Source organism: Stylophora pistillata, chromosome 12 (assembly GCF_964205215.1).
Source record: "Stylophora pistillata chromosome 12, jaStyPist1.2, whole genome shotgun sequence".
Classification (NCBI taxonomy): domain Eukaryota; kingdom Metazoa; phylum Cnidaria; class Anthozoa; order Scleractinia; family Pocilloporidae; genus Stylophora; species Stylophora pistillata.
This window is the reverse complement of record NC_142530.1, coordinates 10,636,985-10,658,377: the sequence shown is the minus strand read 5'-3', so window position 1 is coordinate 10,658,377 and position 21,393 is coordinate 10,636,985. Positions and strand designations below refer to the sequence as shown.

Genomic DNA, 21,393 nt, shown 5'->3' with positions numbered 1-21,393 from the left:
TACAATAAATTGATAATTAAGGCATGATAGAGGCACATACTTGTGGCAGCTGAGGGTGTTATAGATGGGAATTCTTGTTCTTCCAAACAAGACAGCATATCATCATCTGGTATAATCATTAATATTGTATAAATAAGTGAGTGTTCTGTAGCTGATTACACGGTGCATCATTAGTAGAACACTACCAAGGGTAAATAAAAGTATTTATATATCAATTTTTTTTTAATTTCATTTTTATTTATAAAATTTGTTATTTTTGTAGTAAACTAATAATGTGGTGTAATAATAATTATGGGAGTTTTCCGAGTGTAGAATAATTGTCCCTTGAAAGGATAACCAAATCTCCTGGAAAGAAATTAAGCCTCCTCCTATTTTGGAAGGGATGTTTGACATTCAAGGTGTTTTGTGGTTACTGTTCATTCCGCTGAGAGGAAGCAAAAGAGCTACCTGAGTGGAAAATCGCTTTTTATCTCCCAGATTTTTCAATCTTTAAGAAAGTAGAATCTCTGTTTGATGGTAAAGCACTACCGTGAGACTGACCTAGAACGTTCTCGGCAGTGATGTCAAAATCATGAATTTCTTCATCTTCCGGCTCTTGCGTGCTTCCAGATCTGCTTCTTGGCCGATACTCAGTGTGCGTGATACGCCTTCCAGTCGTCGAATCTTTAAAAAAACGGTACGTCTTTTCTGCTTTGTTTGATCTCTTTTTCGAGAACGACGAAGAAGAAGAAAAAGGAGAGGCCAATCCACCAACAGATCCACTTTTAGGAAAGAGTACCATATAACCCCATACATTTATTATGCATTCAATTTCATTAATTATGTATGCGCCCCATTGTTTTTAAGACAATGACTTATTCCCATGGGTTTAGCATATATACATTACTAATAAGTACTTACTGCTTCAATAAAAGAGAAATTGATTGAAAGCGGCTCAAATGAAAGGGAATCCTAAAGGTAAGCGAGATGCTTACGTAACAGCCCAATGGCAGCGAATTCTAAAAGTGCGCGAAATGCAAACGTAGCAACCCAATAAAAAAGAATCCTCAAAGCGCGCGAGACATTAACGTAACAATCCAATGAAAGAGAATCTTAAAAGTGCACGGATATTAAAGTAACAATCCAGCACAAGTAACTAACGTAATAACCCAGTTCAAAGGGAGTCCTAAAGGTTTGCACAATACTAAATACCAATCTAATACAAGAGAATCGCAAAATTGCTTCAGATCCTAACGTTCAATTCTGTTTCAAATAATGAAAAAAAAGCAAAACAAAACAAACAAAAAAACAGAGAAACTTGATGTTAATTTTAATTTATAGAAATGCTTCTTTCTAATAAACGTCAACCGGCAAAGGCATTGAAATTTAACCGCCAACGTCGAAGAAAATTTGCCGTATCTCACATGATGACCGTGTCAAACAAGAAAAAGACCACTAATGGATGAAACCAAAGAAAGTAATAGAAAGCAGTTATAGTATGGGAAACTGAAGGAACTGCAAGTTACTGAGGGAGGGGAAAAGAGATGAATAACACAGAAAATAGGACGGCAAGACGGAGATACTTATCATTCGAGTGAACTGTGGGTGAATGGTATTGAATTAGGATGTGAAACTTATGTTGGGGCGTATTGACGCGGAAACTAGATCGAACAAACGCTTAGCGAAAGGCACCAAGGACTCTCAACCTGTTTTTTGTTTACTTTAATCTCATTCTGTGTAACTCGGATCAACTGACTAACTCTGTTCGATCACTCTCTCTCCCTCTCTCTTTCTCTTTCTCTCTCTCTCCCTCTTTCTGATTCTTAGTTACGATTCAGTAAACTCTAAATTACATGCTGACATATTAACTAAAGGAAGGCATGCATGGGGGCGCTGTCCAACTGAACTTGAAAGATTAAACATTTGTTATAACAACACAAGTCTACAACTGATATCATGCCTGAGTCATTGACCAAGTATGAGGTCAAGGTGGCTGAACATTGGCCGATTTCTTTTCTTTTTTTTTTCTTTTCTTTTTTGTGTGTTTTTGATAACGAGTAATAAAAACGAGTAATTCTTCCAGAAATTCTAACGAATAATTCTTCTGATTAGATGGCTGGCAGTGCCGCTGATCAAAATGACGCGAATCCTCTGTTTTGATTAGGCTAACCGAGCTCATCTTTCCCTCTCTAGATCGGCCAATGCAGCCATCTATTCTTGACTTCGATCGCGTTTGGTGCGTGTCTATCATTGATGAATCAAAATCCTAATATAAAATCTATTTTTATAAGTAGCAACGGACGTCTTCTTATCAACATTTATAACATTCCCCTACCGTAAATTTTATGCTACGAAAAGAAATGAAGTTTTCTTCTTAGGAGCCCCACTGTAAGGCCCGCATTCCGCTGCTTAATCAATTGATTTCTGTGTCTAATCAATTATCAACAACTAATTTGAAACGAGAAGTGCCTGAGCCTGTTATACCATTGTTCAAACGCCTCAGGAGAAGACAACTGGACAAATATGACACAACCTCTTCTGCGTTAAAAACTGAGAACCGCGTCTTCGTAAGGCGATTGAAAGAAAGGGAAATAATCGGCTAACAACTTGAACTGATCAATAAGTATAACCCAGCAAAAAGCAAAACATTTTCACGATTAACGGATCAAACACATCATTAGTAATGAGCGAGCTTAAATTTAAAAAAGCAAAATGCTGATCCCGCTCAAACTCAACCGTTCATTCATAACGAAGACCTGACGTCCATATTCAATAATCTGTCTTGTCACTGTCAAGAGTGGTTTTCTTTTTAGAGCAGCACATGTCTCTGAGCGCCTGAATCAGTCTCGTCCCGCATGCTTGGCAGCATGTCTTGCGACCCTGAAAAAAGTGCGCGTGTTGAACTCACTTACTCCATAATAATATCAACTAGGTAAAAGGACAACAGAGACTTTAACAAAATCAATCAGCTATCAAATCAAGACCTTATACTTTATACATGTCTCAGAAATATCGCGTGTTAGAAACTATGTCAACTTATATTTGGGGAAATATTGATGAAACACAGGAATTTAACCGGTTTCGAAAACATAATATCTTCACCGCGCCCAGTGAATATATCATTTATGGCCATATGCCTTACGGCGTATGGCGCCAAGCTTCTCCTAAGCCTCAAACATGAAGGCAGTTCTCACTTCAGATAGAAATGTGAATTTGCCTCCTCTGTACACATTCTCAGAAATACGTAAATTTGAGATTGTCTCACACATGTACACACACAATGTTTTGCCCTTCACAGGAGGGCTTGGCCTAAAGATTGCCCGACAAACCGTTTTGAACTCACCTGAACGCGTTTTCTGGCATCTTTAGCCGAGGCGTAAATCCACTCCATGATCATGATAAGGAAGCCAACCAAAACACTGATAGCCAACAGGATAAACACACCCAGCATATTTTGGACGGACATCTTCTGGACAGTGCTTCCTGAGATCAGACAAAAATTAAACTGATTTACAGCATGTCAGGCACGACGATGGATTCTGGCGCTCACTTTGATCTCATCTTATGCATGCAGTCCAAGCTTAATATGTGAGATTTTAGAAAATATGCTATTGAATACCATACAGGGCACGCCGCGTAAAAATTGTAGAATCTTTCTAAGTCCTCTTTAGAGTGGCATGTATCTTTTAGAAGTCAAACAAGCTCGTGAAAAGCCCATACTGCTCTCGTTACGGAAACACATCTTACCAAGTAGCTGCTGCTCTTCAAAGTTATCCACCAGTTCGCAATTCACCCTCTCCTTTGTCCACTTATGAGTGAGACTGCTTATAATGAATTCATTTTGAAGTCGAAATAATTCCATATTAAAGAGCGGAGTGTATGGCGAGTTCAGTTCGAAAGCAAAACCATAGCCATATGTATTACCAAACCTGAAATGGAATTATGCCATACGTCTCAACTGGGATTATCTTTTTTTTTTAAATCGAGTACGCAACAAATCTGCTCCGCTTGTTGAATATCGATCAACTGTCCCTTGACAAGCACCCCTGTATCCCTCAAATAGAAGCTTAGAGTCGGCCCTGAAGGAGCTTGCTTCAAAGAGCGTTATTTGCGTACTATGCGAACTTTTTTAACGAAGGCGATTTTAGGATATTAGGAAGAACATCTAATTATTAACAAAAAACTTAAAAAAATCATTGGCTGAGAGAAATGCTGAGAGAAATGCTGTTTTCATGTAACACAATGCAGAAGAGAGGTGATTTAGTGCAATAAAAGTAAAAAAAGACCTTAAGAAATTGGTAGATTCAACGTGATTGTTTTGACCGAAAGCACAGTGACAGTTGCAGAGTTAGAACTGATTATTTTTGCACCGACGAAAAGTTACAAAGCAACACGAGAAAGAGAGAGAGAGAACTCCTCCAATAAATCAATAAACCTCTCAATTTATCAATCAGTCAGTCAGTACCCAGTCAGTAAATTCCTTTTTGGCATTACTTTTTCTGTAAATATCCATGTTCGTACATTGAAAATTCTGATAAGTTGCCTTTAAGTTCGTCAGAGCAGTTTTGTTCAAGTCATAGAATTTGCTCTATCTTACCCGCCAGTAACCTTGAATTTTCCACAGTGTTTATCTTGTCGTGCCACATAATTTAAAATTGGTCTGTCTGAGATAAATGCAAAGTCACCCTCCAACGTTCTGTTGATGGCAGCTTCAAAACTAGGCATCCATAACTTGCGCTGCTCCATGAACTGTCCCATCACTAGATAACTAAAAGCCCAACACAAAGTTCTCTTTTAAAAAGTAACGAAACTCGAACCTTTGAAAACGAGTCCCAAACAGTTAAAATAACACCTCTTAAAAAAAGCTGAAGGCCTAAAACTTTGAGGTCTAAGATACCCCTTCTAGGCCTTGATTTTGGAAAAAGCTATGTTTTTGGTTATTGTGTAGTTTAGAACAGGCCATAAGTAGAGACACTTCGCTTAAGACTGAACATATTCAGTCCCGCAATCTATCACGGCAATACAGACCGATCATTTTTAACGAAGCTGAATTTCTCCTGATATTTACCTGGGAACATCTGTTTTTTGGAAAAACGTTTGTAGTTGCGAGTCCTTGAGTGTTCCATATTCAATACGTGTTTGACGCGACAAATCCAGAATGGTTTCTATGGGAGTTTGCATCCGGGACACAGTGAGATAAGCGGCCAGATTGGCTGTGTATGTAGCATTGATGATCATCACAGCGAACCAGAAAACAGACACTGTCAACTTGCCTGACCATGACCTGGGATGCTCAGCACTGCGACGGACATACGCCTTCCACGACGACCATATAGAGTTGTTTAAGCTGAGAGTGTCAACTTGTTTAAGGTCTTCTGGTTTTAGCTGGGAAAAAGAACGATGATGATCAACAAATAACAAAGTGAGAAGGGTTTGCCATTTAAGTGTTGAGAGTTATTGGACGAAAAAAAAGGAACTTCGGCCACTTCTAATATTTGGGAGAGAGTCTGAACTTCACTATGAGGGTTAATGTCATCATTTTGACATTTGATATTTCAGGCAATCTGTTCATTGATTATCACCCTCATACAAGTTATGTTTCATAGCTATTTCGTGGTGTAGGAGCACATCTTTAAAGGTTTTCCGAATTTTAAACAGTTCTTCTTTGATGTTAATGGATTCTAAAGAGCTCGGCTAGTGAACAAGCCTGAGACTGTGTGAAACAGCCCCGTGGATTAATCGAACAGCAAACCAGACTCTCTTGTGATAGGTAGTGGAACCTCACTCACCTGTTTAGTCGATTTGGCTTGAACGCATCTTCCAAAATACCCAAGTGGACTAAAGAGACTACAGAACCACACTGAAAAGCCCATTACCGTCACTAACACGCATATGGCCACCCACAAGTATTTATCAAATGGTAACAAGAATCTGAAGTAGTTCCCGTTTACTTCCTGGACACGTATCATAAAGGCCAGTCCAAACGTCATGTACGGTTGTGTGAAATCTAACACTGTTTGACGATCAGAGCTGATGGTCATTGGTGCAATACTCATGTCGGCTTTCTGTAAAGTAAATATAACGTATAAGAAGTTTTGGTGTGAAGCATATCTCTGAGTATTATCAGGGGTTGTGCCGTATTTTCACAAGCTCGCAGTGCAAGTCAAAATACGAAAAAAGAATAGGAATACTCGGCTGTACTATACACCAAAACGTCTGATAAGTTATTCATTATCCAACTGCTTTAAATGTCGTCCATTTTGTTTCCTCCCTTGAAACAAGGACAAACAACTCACACAAGCCTATCAAACCTGTCAAACAGGTTTCTTACCGTACAAAATAACCAACTGCCCAAATAACCGTACAATGTCACGGGATATTTGTACTCGATTCGCGCGTAATTTGCATTCCTGCTCCTTTGCACTCCCTACTCTAAGTTAAGGTATAGTCATTGATTAAAGTTTTGCATGCCCTTTCGTCTTATTAAGTGACATTTGGCAAGTCTGAACCATCACACAGTTGTGCAAGACTTTTTAGTCAGCCTATTTAGAAGCCTGGCTCGTGAAAAAGGTTAATAACCCTTAAAGCATTAATTACTTCTAGTATTGTAAGATTGTGCTAGTCGGCCATTACAAAAATATGTGGGGCCCCACCAGAGAAAGTTTGGTCGAGTAAACAATCATAAACGTTCAACGAGTAAAGGAGGAGTCTTTGAAAACGCCTCTTAGCAATATCGCATTTGGAAAAATTTGAAAAAGCGAAACCCGCAGGGAACTTCGTGTTTTTTTATCGACAACCATGAAGAAAAGAAAGTACCTTGTCCATGATGTCCTTGACGATACCATTCCACTCTCCAGTGAGTCTGTTTTTCACTCCAAATCTTCCATCACGAACAGCATATATGTTATAGTTGAACTCCAATCTTTTTCTTATCTCCTCCAAAATATCAATACTCAGGCCTTCAAACTCCTTAGTTTCGTTGTTCCACATCACAAACGGTGGAGCCTATTGGAAATATTTTCAAATAGCTTTGTTGATCTAGTTTTGACTCGAAATTAATTAAGTTGATAATTAAGTTGATAATTTTTTTTTTTTTTTTTTTTGGGGGGGGGGGGGGGGGAACGCTAAAGATCTAACTATATACCGTCAAACTTGGCGGATTATCCGGACACTCAATTATCCGCACTGTTCAGTTCGGATAGTTGGGGTCGGCTGTGCGGAAACGGATAAAGACAGAAGGTTCATTTAAGATCAAAAGTGCTTGCTGATATTTCTATGCGTAATTTTGATTTTATTTAATTCGTCCGCTCTTTTCTCATACCTCCTAATGAGCGAGTGCACGTTTTCCTCTGTAAGTTACACCATTTTTGCAAGTGTTTCATACCGCACGGAATTGCATAGTCCTCTTGTGTTTAAAGTCAGTTTCTTTTACGAAAATCACTTTTTGAAGTTAGCTTACCTAAAGTCGCGCTTAGCGCAGTTCTTTGTCTGGTGGCCTTCTTCAACTTAAAAATTTAATTTTTTCGCTATTGCAGTTAGATATTAGGCGTTACCAATGCGAGTATTTTTCCGATTCGTTTCGTTTGTATTCGCTTTTGCTTGTAATTTGTTTATCTTAGCTCAACTTTTTCTATGTTTTTAGTTTCAACCTGCTGCTGTGAGTTAGCTTTGTAAATAAAAATTCTGATTTGAAAAGATCATTATTACTTTCGTTGTTACAGTTCATGCATACTGCAAACGTTTTCCTAAGGGAGCATCGCATGGCTTTTTAACTTATTCAACTGGTAGATAAATGAAATTTGACGTTCTTACCAAAATGGTAGCGATGTTAAGAGTCTGTCCCTTCAAGATATTAGGGATGTCCAATGGTTTGTCTGAACTGTTAGAAGGCCAGATTGGTTTCTCGTTTTCGAACATATGTAACCCAGTCGTATTCCACTCCCCGACCTGTCAATAAAATGAGGTTTAAAGGTGAGGATAAGAGTGATCTTCCAAGTTATGAACACTACTGAAGCAGTAGCCTAAATAAAGTTTGAAAAATAAAATTACAGGCCTGCATTTCTATATCACTTTTACAGGCCTGCTGTTGATCAGCAGTACCGGACTAGAGCCCATGACCTCTCTACCAACTGAGCTAACAAGCCCACTTGGAGCTGGTAATTTTGTTGGTTCGTAATACCCCCGTGCGGTGAAGTTTATAACCCATTGTTTTTTCAGCATGTCTTGTCCACGAAATTAAACGCGACAACAGGTTTTTAAATTAATCAGGTTCTCGTCAATAATAATCCAATCGGTAAACACTAATCCTGAATAATTTAGCATTTACACTGCTACAGCAGATAATTTCAGAGTGGTGTTAATTGCCTTTTGGAGAACTTGGCCCTGGAAAGAATGCATGACCACAATTATTATCCAACTGCACAATGTAGAGTACAAATAACGCACGAATCATGAATATATATCCGCGAAATTCGTCCGCACTGAAATAACAATTTGACGTGTTGGATGAGAAATCTCTTATTAAATGTTTTGTTGTGTAGTATCGCTGAGTATTTTGACTTGTTATTTGTATTTTGACGAGCGACGGGCTCGTGAAAATACGGCACAACTAGAAAAAATACTCAGCGATACTACACGACAAAACGTCTGGTAAGATATATGGAATAAAAGAAGATTACGAACAAGTTTACAAAAGAAAATTAAAAATATATTGCCTTGAGCCTCAGAAGCTCAGGCAGATTCAGGAGAAGACCCCCTAAGAAGACTGACATACAGGAAATATTTATCTCGGGACTTACTTTATATTCACCTGTGCTTCTTAGATTTACCACATCAAAGTATGCAGAACCGGCGTAATCCGGATCATTGGCATGGATTGTACCCATGACACCTTCAACCCTGACCTGTGAATAACATAGTAAAACATTGTTCTGAATTCTGAGATCTTACCCAAGATTACCGATAAGCAAAAATTAATTTGCTTTTATCTGTGTCAAAAACATGATCTAATCGTAATTGAAAGAGATTGATTTCAGTTGCAATTATTAGGGTTAGGGTTAGGGGACTGTAGTTGCAAATAATATAAATCGTTTCCCAGCAACATTTTTATTCTCTCCTTAGTTCAAAGTTCGCTTGGCACAGTAAATCTCTCACTTTCCCTGTTCCAGGACAGCTACATCCACAGTTTGGTAAGTTTAAAAGGTGTTTTTTTTTTTAATGAACAAATTGTTGACACTTTTACCTCGTTCAAATATTTTGCTAGGTCTTTTCCACTAGTGTTTTCCTCCTGCTTGTCCGAACTGCTGCAGAATCCCTGGTAAGTTTGGGTACCTGGTAAAGTTACACCATTTTTGAGGGCTGTCTTTATTCCCTCTGCGGCCACTAACACAGAATCATAAACTCGACCTACAGATACCTGAAAAGACAAGAAAATGATCATCCCAGTTTAACATCATTACTCTAACCCTCCCCCAAAATCAAGTGTTTGAAAAAAAGTAAACAGGAATAACTGGCATGTCAGTTTTCTCTTAAAAACGTGGATTTATGCTCAATTCGAAAAGTTGTTGACAGTTTATTATCAAAATATAGAGGTTATGTAAGAACTAGATATAAATGTGATTGCGCAATGGCACGGTTCAGAGCTCTCTTCCCAAAGTATCTTTTAATTTATATTCTGTGGACTCTTTCGACTGATTTTCCTCCAAAAAAAGCTGGCAACAGTGTTATTACGCTCTCGGTCATTCAAGATTCGACCACGACTAGTATTTGGTGAGCTTTAGACCTAGATATTCAACTCTACTCCAAACTTACAAGATGGCGTCGCTTCGATTACGGCATCGAATCAAGCTTTCATCAAGTTTACTGATGCTTGGAGGAGACATAGAACCAAATCCAGACCCAAACCAACAGCTTAAAGCTGCTTTATTTAATGCTAGAAATTTAGTGAACAAGTCTGCATTCCTCGAAGCTGATGTTTATTCAAGAAACTTTGATATTATAGTTGTCACTGAGACTCACTTGGACGATTCCATCAGATCGTCCGAGTTATTTCCACGGAAGTATCGGGTCTTCAGACAAGATCGAAATCGCAAAGGAGGCGGTGTGTTAGTTGCTATCAATGAGAGCATCATTTGCAATGAACGTGATATATTGGAAGGTAACAATGCTGAACTTTTGATGATCGATATTCATCACTCAAGGGACAAGTCATTTGCGTTTGAGTGTTTTATAGACCACCATCTAGTGATTCCAAATGCCTAGTAATACTCCAGAGAAATCTAGAATCTTTGTCGCACCTATCAAATATCATACTGGTAGGTGATTTTAATTTTAAAGATATCGATTGGAAGAAAAATTTATTCTTGAACTACTCGTTTAATTATGAGCTTTTCTCTGATATATTATCTGATAATTTTTTAAACCAAACGGTCCTACAGCCTACAAGAGGTGACAATATACTGGATCTTATCCTAACTAATCACAGCGACATGGTTTCAGATGTAGAGGTTGGAGAACCAATATCTGATCATAACATCGTTACATTCAAAGCAAACGTTAATCCTTATCAAAGAAAATCTTCTATAAAAGAGTTTCATAATTTTGAGACGGCCGACTGGTCAGGTTTGAATAAATTGTTCAAACATATGCCGTGGGAATGTGTATTTGCTTCGAATGACATAAACGAAGTATGGAATGCATGGGTTGATCTTTTTAACGCTGCAGTCGAACAGTGTGTTCCCAAGAAAAGCAAGAAGAAAAATCGCTGCGCCCCGTGGATCTCAAATGACATAATTAAACTTACTCGTAAAAAGAAACGTTTTTACAAGGCCAAAGCGAGTGACAATGATGATTTATGGTCCAAATACAAGAATGTAAATAACGTGCTTAAAAAGAAATGTAAGACGGCCTGGTGTTCCCACCATGAATTGAAGGACTTAGCAAGCAATATGCAGGACAAAAAAGAGTGTAAGCTCTTTTGGAACTACGTCAATTCAAAGCGTAAAGGGTCCAATGATCTGACTGTTATCAAGATGGATAATGGAAGCACATTAACTGATGAACGTAATATTTCTGAATGGATGAATGAATTCTTCGCATCGGTCTTCACTCGAGAAAACCTAGAGAATATTCCCTCATTCGAGCAGATCATTACAGACGATAGTCTTAGTTTTCTTCAATGCTCCGTTGAATTGTGAATAAACTGCTATTATAAATCACATTGGGCAGTGACTCATTGTCGATTTCCAATAAATTGTGAATCAGTTGCTTTGCAACTGGTAATACCAAATCAAAAGCGCGTGCTGTTTGGACAATAAAATTAATCCCTTCTTCAGCAAATTATTTTTCGCTACTTTCCTGAAATAAGCCTGATCCAAATGCTTTTCAAAGTAAAGAAAAAAAAAAAAAAGAAAATTCAAACAAATACCAACCTGAACAACAAACCATATGAAAGATGGCAAGAACTCTAAGAGAATCAAAAGAAGTTAACAATTTACCGATATCTCCTTTCCCGGGACCTGCTGCTGCCATGCATTTTTGAACTGCTCAAAGCGGGTGCCTTTACCCACGGTCGGTCTGATACCAAGCAGTCCGTGCATGTAGTTTGGTATATCACCAGAGTCACTGCTGAGAAGGTCTTCCTGATCGGAGAAAACATCTTAAGTCATACGCTGGAGTATAAGAATGGAGTAAAATGAAAAAAGGTCTTGTCCTGTTTTAACTTTCTGCTAAAAGTTACTTAATCGTGCCTCATAAGCTTAAACAATAGCCAGCTAGTTATTTTAATGGAGAAAGGTCTGGACTACAGAGCAGAGATCGGGAATTTGTATGGAGGGTAGAACCTGAAAAAAATCTGAGGAGAATGCGCCATGTTTGTGATGCCATCGGTAAGCGGCAGGCACCGTCTCATGAACTTCTCGTCATCTCGTTAGCTAAAGAATCCAGCCACTACTCCTGAGTTGTCACGTGGTCTTTCTTTGGCATACTCAAGTGGCGTGGGTAAAAATTAAGGGCCACTGTCACAATCTTTCAGCTTGGCCAAGAATTCACTGCTATGTACAGAATCCTTTGCGTGACAGCCGTTCAACGGTTCGCATTTCATTTTTTGTCATAATAGCTCGAACTCTTTTCATCTTGGACGCACCGCTTACGGTGAGCCATGGAAGAAAATTTGGAGGAATTAAACCACAAGAATGGAGTTTCAAGATGATGTTTAACATGACTTCTTAATAATCGAATGACCCAGATCTTTTTATAGGTCTTTTCTTATAGCTGTTTAGCTGTGGGGACCTTTTGCGTGACAGCGGTTCAAACGGTTCGCATCTCATTTTTGTCATGATAGCCGGAACTCTTTTTTATAATGGACGCTTTGATTATGGCGGACCAAGATAGAGAATTAGAAGAATTAAACTAAAAGGACAAAACATTAAGACGATGTGTATTATACTTTTTAAATATACGTAGCAGACTTCATTATAGGCCTATAAAATTAACCCCTGTTTTACCTCTGCGAAAAGACACAAAGTACATACTCTACACTTAAACGTACCAAGATGTAAAGAAACATATATCTTCTAAGTTTTTGAAAAAGCTTCATTAAAAGGGTCCTTTAGGAAAAACCAAATGAACTACGAAATCTCAGAACTTTCTGCGGATTCTCGAAATTTTTGGTCAGAGGCTTATAAAGTATTCACTTCCCACAGTACTCCTCGATTATTTTTAAACTATTTGTAAAACCAAGCTTTGCACTGAAATGAAAAACGATTGACCACTGAGGACGTTCTCATGCTCAGTTGCATTAATTCCAGGTTATTACATCGAATTGGCGGATTGTGAAATATATTGGTCTGTCACAAACCAGTGAGGATAAATAATAATATCGGTATAAAAAAGATTTGATGGCAGAGGAAACCCACGTTAGCTTTTCTGATAGTCTCGAGTTGTTTTACAGGAACACTACGAGTTTCACCAAACAACCAGGATCATTGATGCAGCTAACTACTTCAAACACCAAAAATTTTGGGCGGTGCACTGGGTTCGAGGCCTGACCCGGATCTATGAGTTGTGTTCTTTGGCAAAACACTTTACTCACACAGTGCCTCTCTCCACTCAGGAGTATTAATTAAACAATAGAGTGTTTCGGTCGAGGAACTATCGGCTGATAGTTGCCCCGCGGAAATTTGATGTTCTTAAAACAAATACTCTATTGTTTTTATTGTTCACCACTAAATTTTCTTCCGCGCCTACAGCTTGTCACAGATGTCAATAATTCGCAACCGTACATTGGCTAAATAATACGTTATACCTGTCAGAATTGAAAAGTCACTGTTTTTCTGATCTGCCTAACTTCGCGGCCGTCAAACTATTCAAAACTAGGTGTGGTAATACTCCTGGTCACTTCATGTTAAATGGAAACCGGAATAAGCTCCGGCGGGGTGGACCCACTGGCTCCGCTACAGATCTTACTTTTTTTACCTTAATTAACATGAACGATTGTTGCTACTCTCATAAGATGACACCCTGATCTCTAATGGCGCTTTTGTTGTTGAAAGGTTCCCCTACCAACACTGCATCATTCTAAGGACGCTTTTTGATATGAAAGGACAACTAATAAGTTTTGATTGGTCTAAACTTGTCCGTGGTCGGTATGTGGAGCAGAGCAGTTTAACCAATTGTCCACCAAACTACTAGCTAACCTCAACGCCGTGAATTAAAAAAAAAGATTGCTCACCTTTCGATTCCCAAAGTTTGAAAATATCCATGTCCAGTTTCCCATATCCGTATCCAGTTGGCTTTTTACCTGCTTCATCCATTTTTCCACAGCCCACGCAGGAAAGAACACGACCACAAGCCGAGTGCTTTGAGAATCTTTCAAACTCGTAATAACCGTAAATGCCATCCCCAGATCTCCTTTTCTCCCAGCTGGATCAGGCGAGATAAGAGTTGCCTTAACCACATTCCATTCATTTTCACTGGCAATCAAACGAAAGCTGGAGTGACCTTCAGGAGCTGCAAAGAAAATTGTTCTCTCATTAAAGGACAGTCTCGTTACACTCCTTTTGAAGGGCGGGAATAGTTAAGGTCCTCCCGGCCGGTTATCGAAGAGAAAATATATGAGAGCACGAACCATCGAATTCGACCTGTTACATGCATATATGGATAGATCCTCAACAAACAAGCGTGAGGACCCCTCTGAGAGAATATTGACCCTATGTCTTGATAGTACGGACTGAGCTAAGTTTGCTCCATACCAAAGATTGAAAAGCCGATGCTCTCCCGGTAAGGTTTTGATTAAGCATGGTTTAAGAAGTTCGAACTTATTTTACCTCGATCGAAACTATGTCGTTTGTTTGAATAAAGCTTTGCTTCCAACATACTTGTGTGTCTTCACATTCACATTCATTCGCCGAGCACGGAGCAAGGTTTTCGAGAACTTAACAAATTTACACACTCACTTTACAAAAATAATAGATTAGCAGCACAAGGTAGATTGTCTCATGGCTCAATTCGGAAAATATAAGTTTTTTGTAAGCCAAATTCAATGATCGAAAGATTGACGCACAATTGTATCTGAACATAAAATTAGTCGTTAACTTCACCTTCTTTATTTTGATATCCTAGCACAGCCATCGTTTCCCATTTGTAGTTCTCAATTATTCCTGCTATCACTTTGGCTTTCAGCTTCTCTGTGGGGCTCATACGCAATAAGTAGTTCAAACCACTACCATCTTCGGAAATCATTTCTAGACTGGTCAGCGGAGCTATATGAGGGACACTTGCTCGGCTACACAGAGGGTGGGTGGCAATTACGGCAGAAGTTTCCATTGGACCAATAAGAATTGAGATGTTACTGCTTAGCAAACTGTTAACTGGAAACGAGAGCATGAGTTCAGAATCACAAAAAGAACCGCTGCATTAATGTCAGTAGAGAAAAGTAGTAATGCAACAGACTTATCCATGGACGCTTTACAGTAAATCTTTGACTCGCGCGACAGACTTCTCCGAAAAGGAGGGACTGCCCAAATCCACCCTCTCCTTCACAGTAACTACATCTTATTAGGCATTTTGTTGTGTAGTATCGCTGAGTATTTTTACGAGTTGTGCCGTATCTTGACGAGCCCGTAGGGCGACTCGAAATACAAATAACGAATAAAAATACTCAGCGATACGACACACTAAAAGTCTAATAAGTTATTCATTATCCAACACGCCAAATTTTTATTTCAGTGCGAGCCAATTTCGCGGATATCTAAGGGAAGTGCGTCACAGAAGTACGCGAAGGGGAACGGAATTGGCGCGTTGTCGTGCTGCTGTATCTATTTTCTTCAATAAATGATGAAATTTAATTGTCCTCTTAACTGCTTTTCTTCGTTGACTTATCGAATAAACTTGGATCATTATTCGCCAGCCGCTCCGACTCTTCGTCATCTGAAAAATTATTTAAATTGTCCGCCATTTTCTTTTTTGTGACTTCAATCAAATTCATCGCTTGCGCGATGCGAAAAAACCTGTTTGACCGGTTCTCTGGAGTACAAATACCCCGTGATACTTGTACTAGTCTTGGACGTTATTTATACTCTACGCAGTGTAGTTGGCCAACTACACTTCGTTGAGTACAAATAACGCCATAGACGAGTACAAATATCACGCGGTATTTGTGCTGTAGATTACCAGTTAAACAGGTTTTCTCGCATCGCGCAAGCGAACAATTGAATTGTAGTTACGAAAAAAAAAAGGCGGACAATTTGAATCATATTTCTGACGACGAAGAGTCAGAATGGCTGGCAAATATACATCCAAGTTTATTAGATGAATCGAACGAAGAAAAACAGCTAGACGACCTGGAAATTTCTTCATTTATTGAAGAAAAAAGAAACAGGAACACGACAATGCGCCAATTCCGTTCAGCTTAGCATACTTCTGTCACGCACTCCCCGTAAATAAATATCCGCGAAATTCGCCCGCACTGAAATAACAGTTTGGCGTGTTGGATAATAAATAACTTATCAGGCGTTTTTTTGTGTAGTATCGCTGAGTATTTTTACTCGTTATTTGTATTTTGACTCGCCCTACGGGCTTGTCAAAATACGGTACAACTCGTAAAAATACTCAGCGATACTACACAACAAAACGTTTAATAAGATATATTTATTTCTCTCTCACAGGCAGCTATTCAGTTGTGGCGTGACAAATTTTAGTCGTACAATGGAATCCTGATTTCTCGAACCCTCGGTTTCTCGAACCTCCCGATATCTCGAACCAAACCTTGTTTCCCTTGGATTTGCTTCACTTGTAATTTCACCCCCGATTTCTCGAACTTCCGATTTCTCGGACCAACTTACGTTTCCCCTGGAGGTTGGAGAAATCGGGTAGCTTAAACGATTTCCTTAATTACTGAATTTCTCACCTTTTTCAATATTCTCAAAATCATCCAACGGGTTCGCACTCTTCACCAAGGCTTTCAATTTAATATCCGCGTACTTTTCATTTAAATGATCAATGGCGAGTCTAAAAGCTTGTTCTTCAATCGTTGTATTCTCACCAGGCTCTTTAGAAAAGACTGCTCCTGAAAGGCCATGAAAGCGGATCTACTTTTTAAAGCTATTTTGCAAAGCTTACCTTTCAACTGCTTTCCCAAAAGCCATGCAAGAACGTTAATCAAATGGTAATCTTAAAACAAGTCATTAGAAGAGTTCAAATGAAGCTGAACAGGCACGAATGTGCTGGGCTGCTGACAGAGAGCTATTTTTAAAAGAAATTAATGATAAAGAATTTAGGCTGGAGGGTTGTTATTTCCGAACCTCAGATGATCCTAGATAAGGCAGTTGAGACCAGTATTCATATTTATAATTATCGTTGACGCCTTGGCGCGTCAAAGTAAAATTACCTTAATAACGATCATCTGACTTTTTTTCATGCCTCACTAAATGAGCTAGGTAAGATTTCGGCAAAGCGTTATACTTCATTATGCTTACAGTTCTTGAATAAAGCAAAAATGGCGAAAAATAAATTGCCTTTAGGACTACGGCATTGCTTCACAATAGTATGAGGATGTGCGGAAATCTTACCAAGAGTCGGTTCAAATAAGAATGGCCATCAAGGATGAACTCGCGTGGACATTTATTATTTCGACGGATAAATGGAACAAATGAATTAAAAATTGAGTTCACTGTATAATACCTAACAGTACTTATTGATAACCACTTACGGATTACCGAAATCGCTTTAACTTTTCTGACTTTAGCGGATGATCTGCATATAATTATGTGATAAATGGCTACGAGGATTAGAAAGGCGGACTCGAGTATTATCCCAGCTGTCCAATGGACTTGACGTAATTTCGACACAGTAATATTAATTCGGCTTGAAAGTTTCCAAAAGCTGTCAATCTGCCGTTCTTGGTGGCGTATCCGCAATCAACGTGACAACGGTGTTCAAACCACATGAGCTATCAAGTTTGTGAAATTCGAAAACACTTAGGCGCACGACACAATACATCATAGGGCTCAAGTAATCATTTCTAATGGTAGTCAGTCTCACGTATTTATTTCTCCATGCAGTACGTAGACAGCGAACGAAAAACCGTGCCGTTATTTATTATTTTTTTTATAAAAGATAAATTCAGCCAAGAGTTGGAATGCCCCTATTCCATTTTCCTTTCAAATAGGCTTTGAGAATATGAACCTTATTCGCTCTATTGAGAAAATGCATTCCGGAGTTCTTTCCGTTTCAAATTTGCAATGATGAATTATGATGTATTGCATTGTTGTAACCATTGAGCAACTTATCAAAGAGCCCTTTGTTATTTCAGAGCAAAATTTTCCCATCTCATTTACATATTAGGTTCGTGCCATAACCTAACCACAAGACTGTAATAAATATTCTGGCTGTCACATCTGAAAACCACCAGAAAGAGCAAGAGGGGTTTTACTGCCTCCTTTATCGTTACACCATTTCATCAGTTATTTTTATACCCTGTGTGGCTTCACAAAAAAATCACAAACATTTTAAGAATAAAACACTTCGGTCGATTCGATGAAGTGGCTCCCTTGGCGTGATGGAAATTGCGATTGCACTACTTTTTCAATAACGATTATAAACTAACAGGGAAAAAGGCCCAACATACCGATATTCTATAATCATAACATTTTTATTCTATTGATTGTACAGCTGCTAAAACAGCGTTTATTTAATTCCTTTAATCGACATGAACAAAGGGATTGAACCGCGGTCTCGCTTCCTTTTTTCAGTGTCACTCCCTATGGAAATGACTTATTGAAAACTGCAAATAATGACGCAGATTCTTAAAGGGTTTCTAAGAGGGAAGAACCCCTTGGGTTCTGGAACTTCTGTTTCTCTTTAAATTCTGTAACATGTGTCCTTAACTAAAACTAGCTCGTTTGATTAATGACTCCATTGAGCGTCGTAATTATCAAGGCTTCGCTTTACACATAAGTTAGATATTCAAATTTATCCCAATTGATTTGTTCCAGAAATAAGAACTTTGGCTCCATGCATCGCCTTTATTATTCATAAGCACAAGCTCACCACAAAATTTTCCCAAAGACCTTTGCATATTCAGTTTTTCAATATCACTAAGGCGAATTGGCTAATGCCTGAAATTAAAATGTCTTTTTTACCTGTCTTCTTGGCCCTCAGATGTAGATAAGGCCTAAAAATCACGAATTACATTTTCCCATTTTCTTAATCAGCATCGTGGTCTCTCTTAAATGATGTAAATAAAAACATTATTTCTTTCATTGAAACAAGCTGCCGATGAACTGAAATATGTGGACAAGGATTTGAATCACCCCAAATTCTAAAGGCATCATCCAAGTTAACCTCCCCTTCGACGCATCTACGCCAAAAATTCGTTATTTTTTCCGACTATACCCAACGAAAAAAATCTGCAATTGTTACATGCTGCCTTGGGGTAAATATACGTACCTATTGATATTTCAGTCACTCCATGAGTTGAGGAAGTAACTATAAAAACCAACAGAAGCGTCAAGAAAGGCGAACGGTCAAGACTCGTCCGAGACGCAGACATGACTGTTTAGGAAGCTCCGTTCGAACCACCTATAAAAGCAACACTAGGAAACGTCACGCTGATGTCAATCATGTCAACGTTTCCCTGACAGTGATCTAAGATAATGAAACATTCATAAAATTTTTATCAACTACAATAGCAAATTTTACCTCAGTAAATAGCCATCATTTAGGGAAAAAAATGAATGGGTAGACTTTTAAGACTCCCATCAATTATCCAACAGATAACATCAACAATTTCCGTCTAAAAAACCATCCGTCACGCTATTCGGTGTTCCAAGTTGCCAACGTAAAGAAACCTGCAAAAATTAAACTTCCAGTATTTTTAATTAAAAGCTAACTTCAATATGACTCAAATTAGACGAGTTTGCTTTTAGTCGTAAGTCGTGTTTGCTTATAGGAAAAAAAATTCGATTTTCGTCTGAAGTAGGGCTTTGGGAAAATTTCCGTTGTGTTTTCTATGCTGACCTAACAGCTTTTCGAACATATAGCACTGGCACTAATTGAAAACAGCATTCATGCATCCAAGGAAATAAGCTATACAAAGTTATTAGACAAGGCACATACCGTATTTACTTTAAAAATGTCATCGGATGCGTCTTCTGTATTCATATTAATGTTATTAGGTACTCTTGGGGCAAAAAAAGAAAGCTGCACAAACATGTAGCCTAATGGTACACAAGAAAAGACTTTAATTTAAACGGGTAACAAAGGTTCTTCAAGGTTATAAATAGACTATAAGACTGATTAAAAAAATCAACTCTTTACTCAAATGGACGCTAATTCATACACATAAGTGTTTTTTTTAAGACGACGGCCACCGTGTAGGAATTAAGATGTTCGAGCTAAAAGCGTTAAAAAAGCCACTTTTGTACATTAATTCTTATGAAATGTGCAGTTTAACAACCTTTAAACGAATCAAAGTTTGAGAGGAAAAAAAAAAAAATTAAAGTAAGACATTCACTGGTCTGATTATTAAAATATCATGGTAGTTAGACGAAAAGGGTTCGTAATTTCCGAAATTAACAGCCCCGAGCTAGAATATTTAGACTAGTATCTTGATTGCCTTTAAAAATGTAAAAACAAACTCTATAAATTAGGACATTTTGTATCACCAACCCATTCGAGGCTGGAATAACACGAAAATTGATTGCAATTTCTTAAATTTTAGGAAGACATATTTCCATCAGTTTGAAGTGTCTTTTTCTCAGTCCTATCAATTTGCTATTAGTTTATTCTTATCCAGAGCAGCTGAGGAAAATTAGCCATCAGTCGACTTCAAGACGTGAGGATATCCTCGAATTCAAACACCTAGCGTTTGTTCAAAAGAGGGTTAAGTAAGCCTAACCTTGGAGTAAAATTTTGGTCGCATTGTTAGAAAGAAGGTTAACACTAACCTCGGGTCGAACAGCGGGTTAAAGTTAACCCATAGCACGGGCAGGGTTAGATAGCTAACTTAAATAAAGAATAAAAATGGCGAACCTGTTGTTTTGCGATTTACGCCGGCGGCGAAGGAAAAGGAAATTCAGAACCGGCACTCAGTTCCGGAAATCAACGATTCACAGACGAAAAACCGTGTGCTCGCTATCGCTTTAGACGGGAGTTCATTTTATTTATTACAAGTCTTTTGCCGGTGATATAAGTCACAGCACTCAACGAAATCACGCCCTGTCGCCGCTTCACCGAGTTTTAATGAAAAGGCTCAGCGTAATGTGGAATGGCACAGCGTACACACGAATGGTGTAGCGTTACATCGAATAGCTTTGCAGAACATCAGACAATCCCGCTGAACATTAAATTGCTCAGCATTACATGAAATATTTCGATGTTGTGGCAAATCGTCGAGCTTGCTTGTGGCGTAGCGTGAAGGCTGAGCTATTTAACGCAACGCTAAACCGTTTGTGTGTACGCTGTAGCATTTGACATTACGCTGAGATAATTCACGCAACGCTACGATGTTTGTATGTACGCTGTACCATTGGATGTTACGAAAACTAAGACCCCGAAAACTAAGACCTAAGACCTAAGACTCGGTGAAGCGGCGACAGGGCGTGATTTCGTTGAGTGCTGTGACTTATATCACCGGCAATAAGACTTGTAATAAATAAAATGAACGAAAACTAAGACCCCGAAAACTAAGACCCCCGTCTTTTCATTGATTTTCACTTTTCCGGCGGGTCTTAGTTTTTGTAATAACGAAAGGTCATTACGAAAACTAAGACATATTATTTTTCTTGTTTATCAATTTTATTTTTTTTTAATAAATAGAATATGTTCAAATGTAAAAAGCGAGTGATAGACAGCAATTAACACCCCATCTATTCAATGATTCATGACTTCTCCGGTGAGTTTTCGTAATTACGAAAC

The 21,393-nt window shown here is 38.5% G+C and overlaps 1 protein-coding gene across 1 annotated transcript; it reads right to left on the bottom strand.

Moving 5' to 3' along the window:
- Positions 1 to 1,685: 1,685 nt before the first annotated feature.
- LOC111340741 (glutamate receptor ionotropic, kainate 2) lies at positions 1,686 to 19,325 on the bottom strand. Its single transcript, XM_022947631.2, has 16 exons — positions 19,177 to 19,325; positions 18,925 to 19,056; positions 16,385 to 16,543; positions 14,577 to 14,846; positions 13,709 to 13,986; positions 11,475 to 11,618; positions 9,221 to 9,394; positions 8,778 to 8,882; positions 7,792 to 7,926; positions 6,796 to 6,984; positions 5,769 to 6,044; positions 5,048 to 5,364; positions 4,577 to 4,747; positions 3,727 to 3,908; positions 3,323 to 3,462; positions 1,686 to 2,859 (listed from the first exon to the last, which is right to left on the bottom strand). Exons 2-16 carry the CDS (start codon positions 19,025 to 19,027, stop codon positions 2,749 to 2,751), a joined length of 2,754 nt encoding a protein of 917 aa, XP_022803366.2. The 5' UTR covers positions 19,028 to 19,056; positions 19,177 to 19,325; the 3' UTR covers positions 1,686 to 2,748.
- Positions 19,326 to 21,393: the final 2,068 nt, after the last annotated feature.

What these genes read in the sequence shown, in the direction of transcription:
- LOC111340741 (XM_022947631.2), bottom strand. Translation starts at nt 19,027, where the DNA reads ATGTCTGCGTCTCGGACGAGTCTTGACCGTTCGCCTTTCTTGACGCTT. An exon ending in GAAGCACAGGTGAATATAAA is followed by an intron (nt 7,927 to 8,777) that starts GTAAGTCCCGAG and finishes TTTTATTGACAG; the next exon opens with GTCGGGGAGTGGAATACGAC. An exon ending in TGAAGAGCAGCAGCTACTTG is followed by an intron (nt 3,463 to 3,726) that starts GTAAGATGTGTT and finishes GTCTGATCTCAG; the next exon opens with GAAGCACTGTCCAGAAGATG.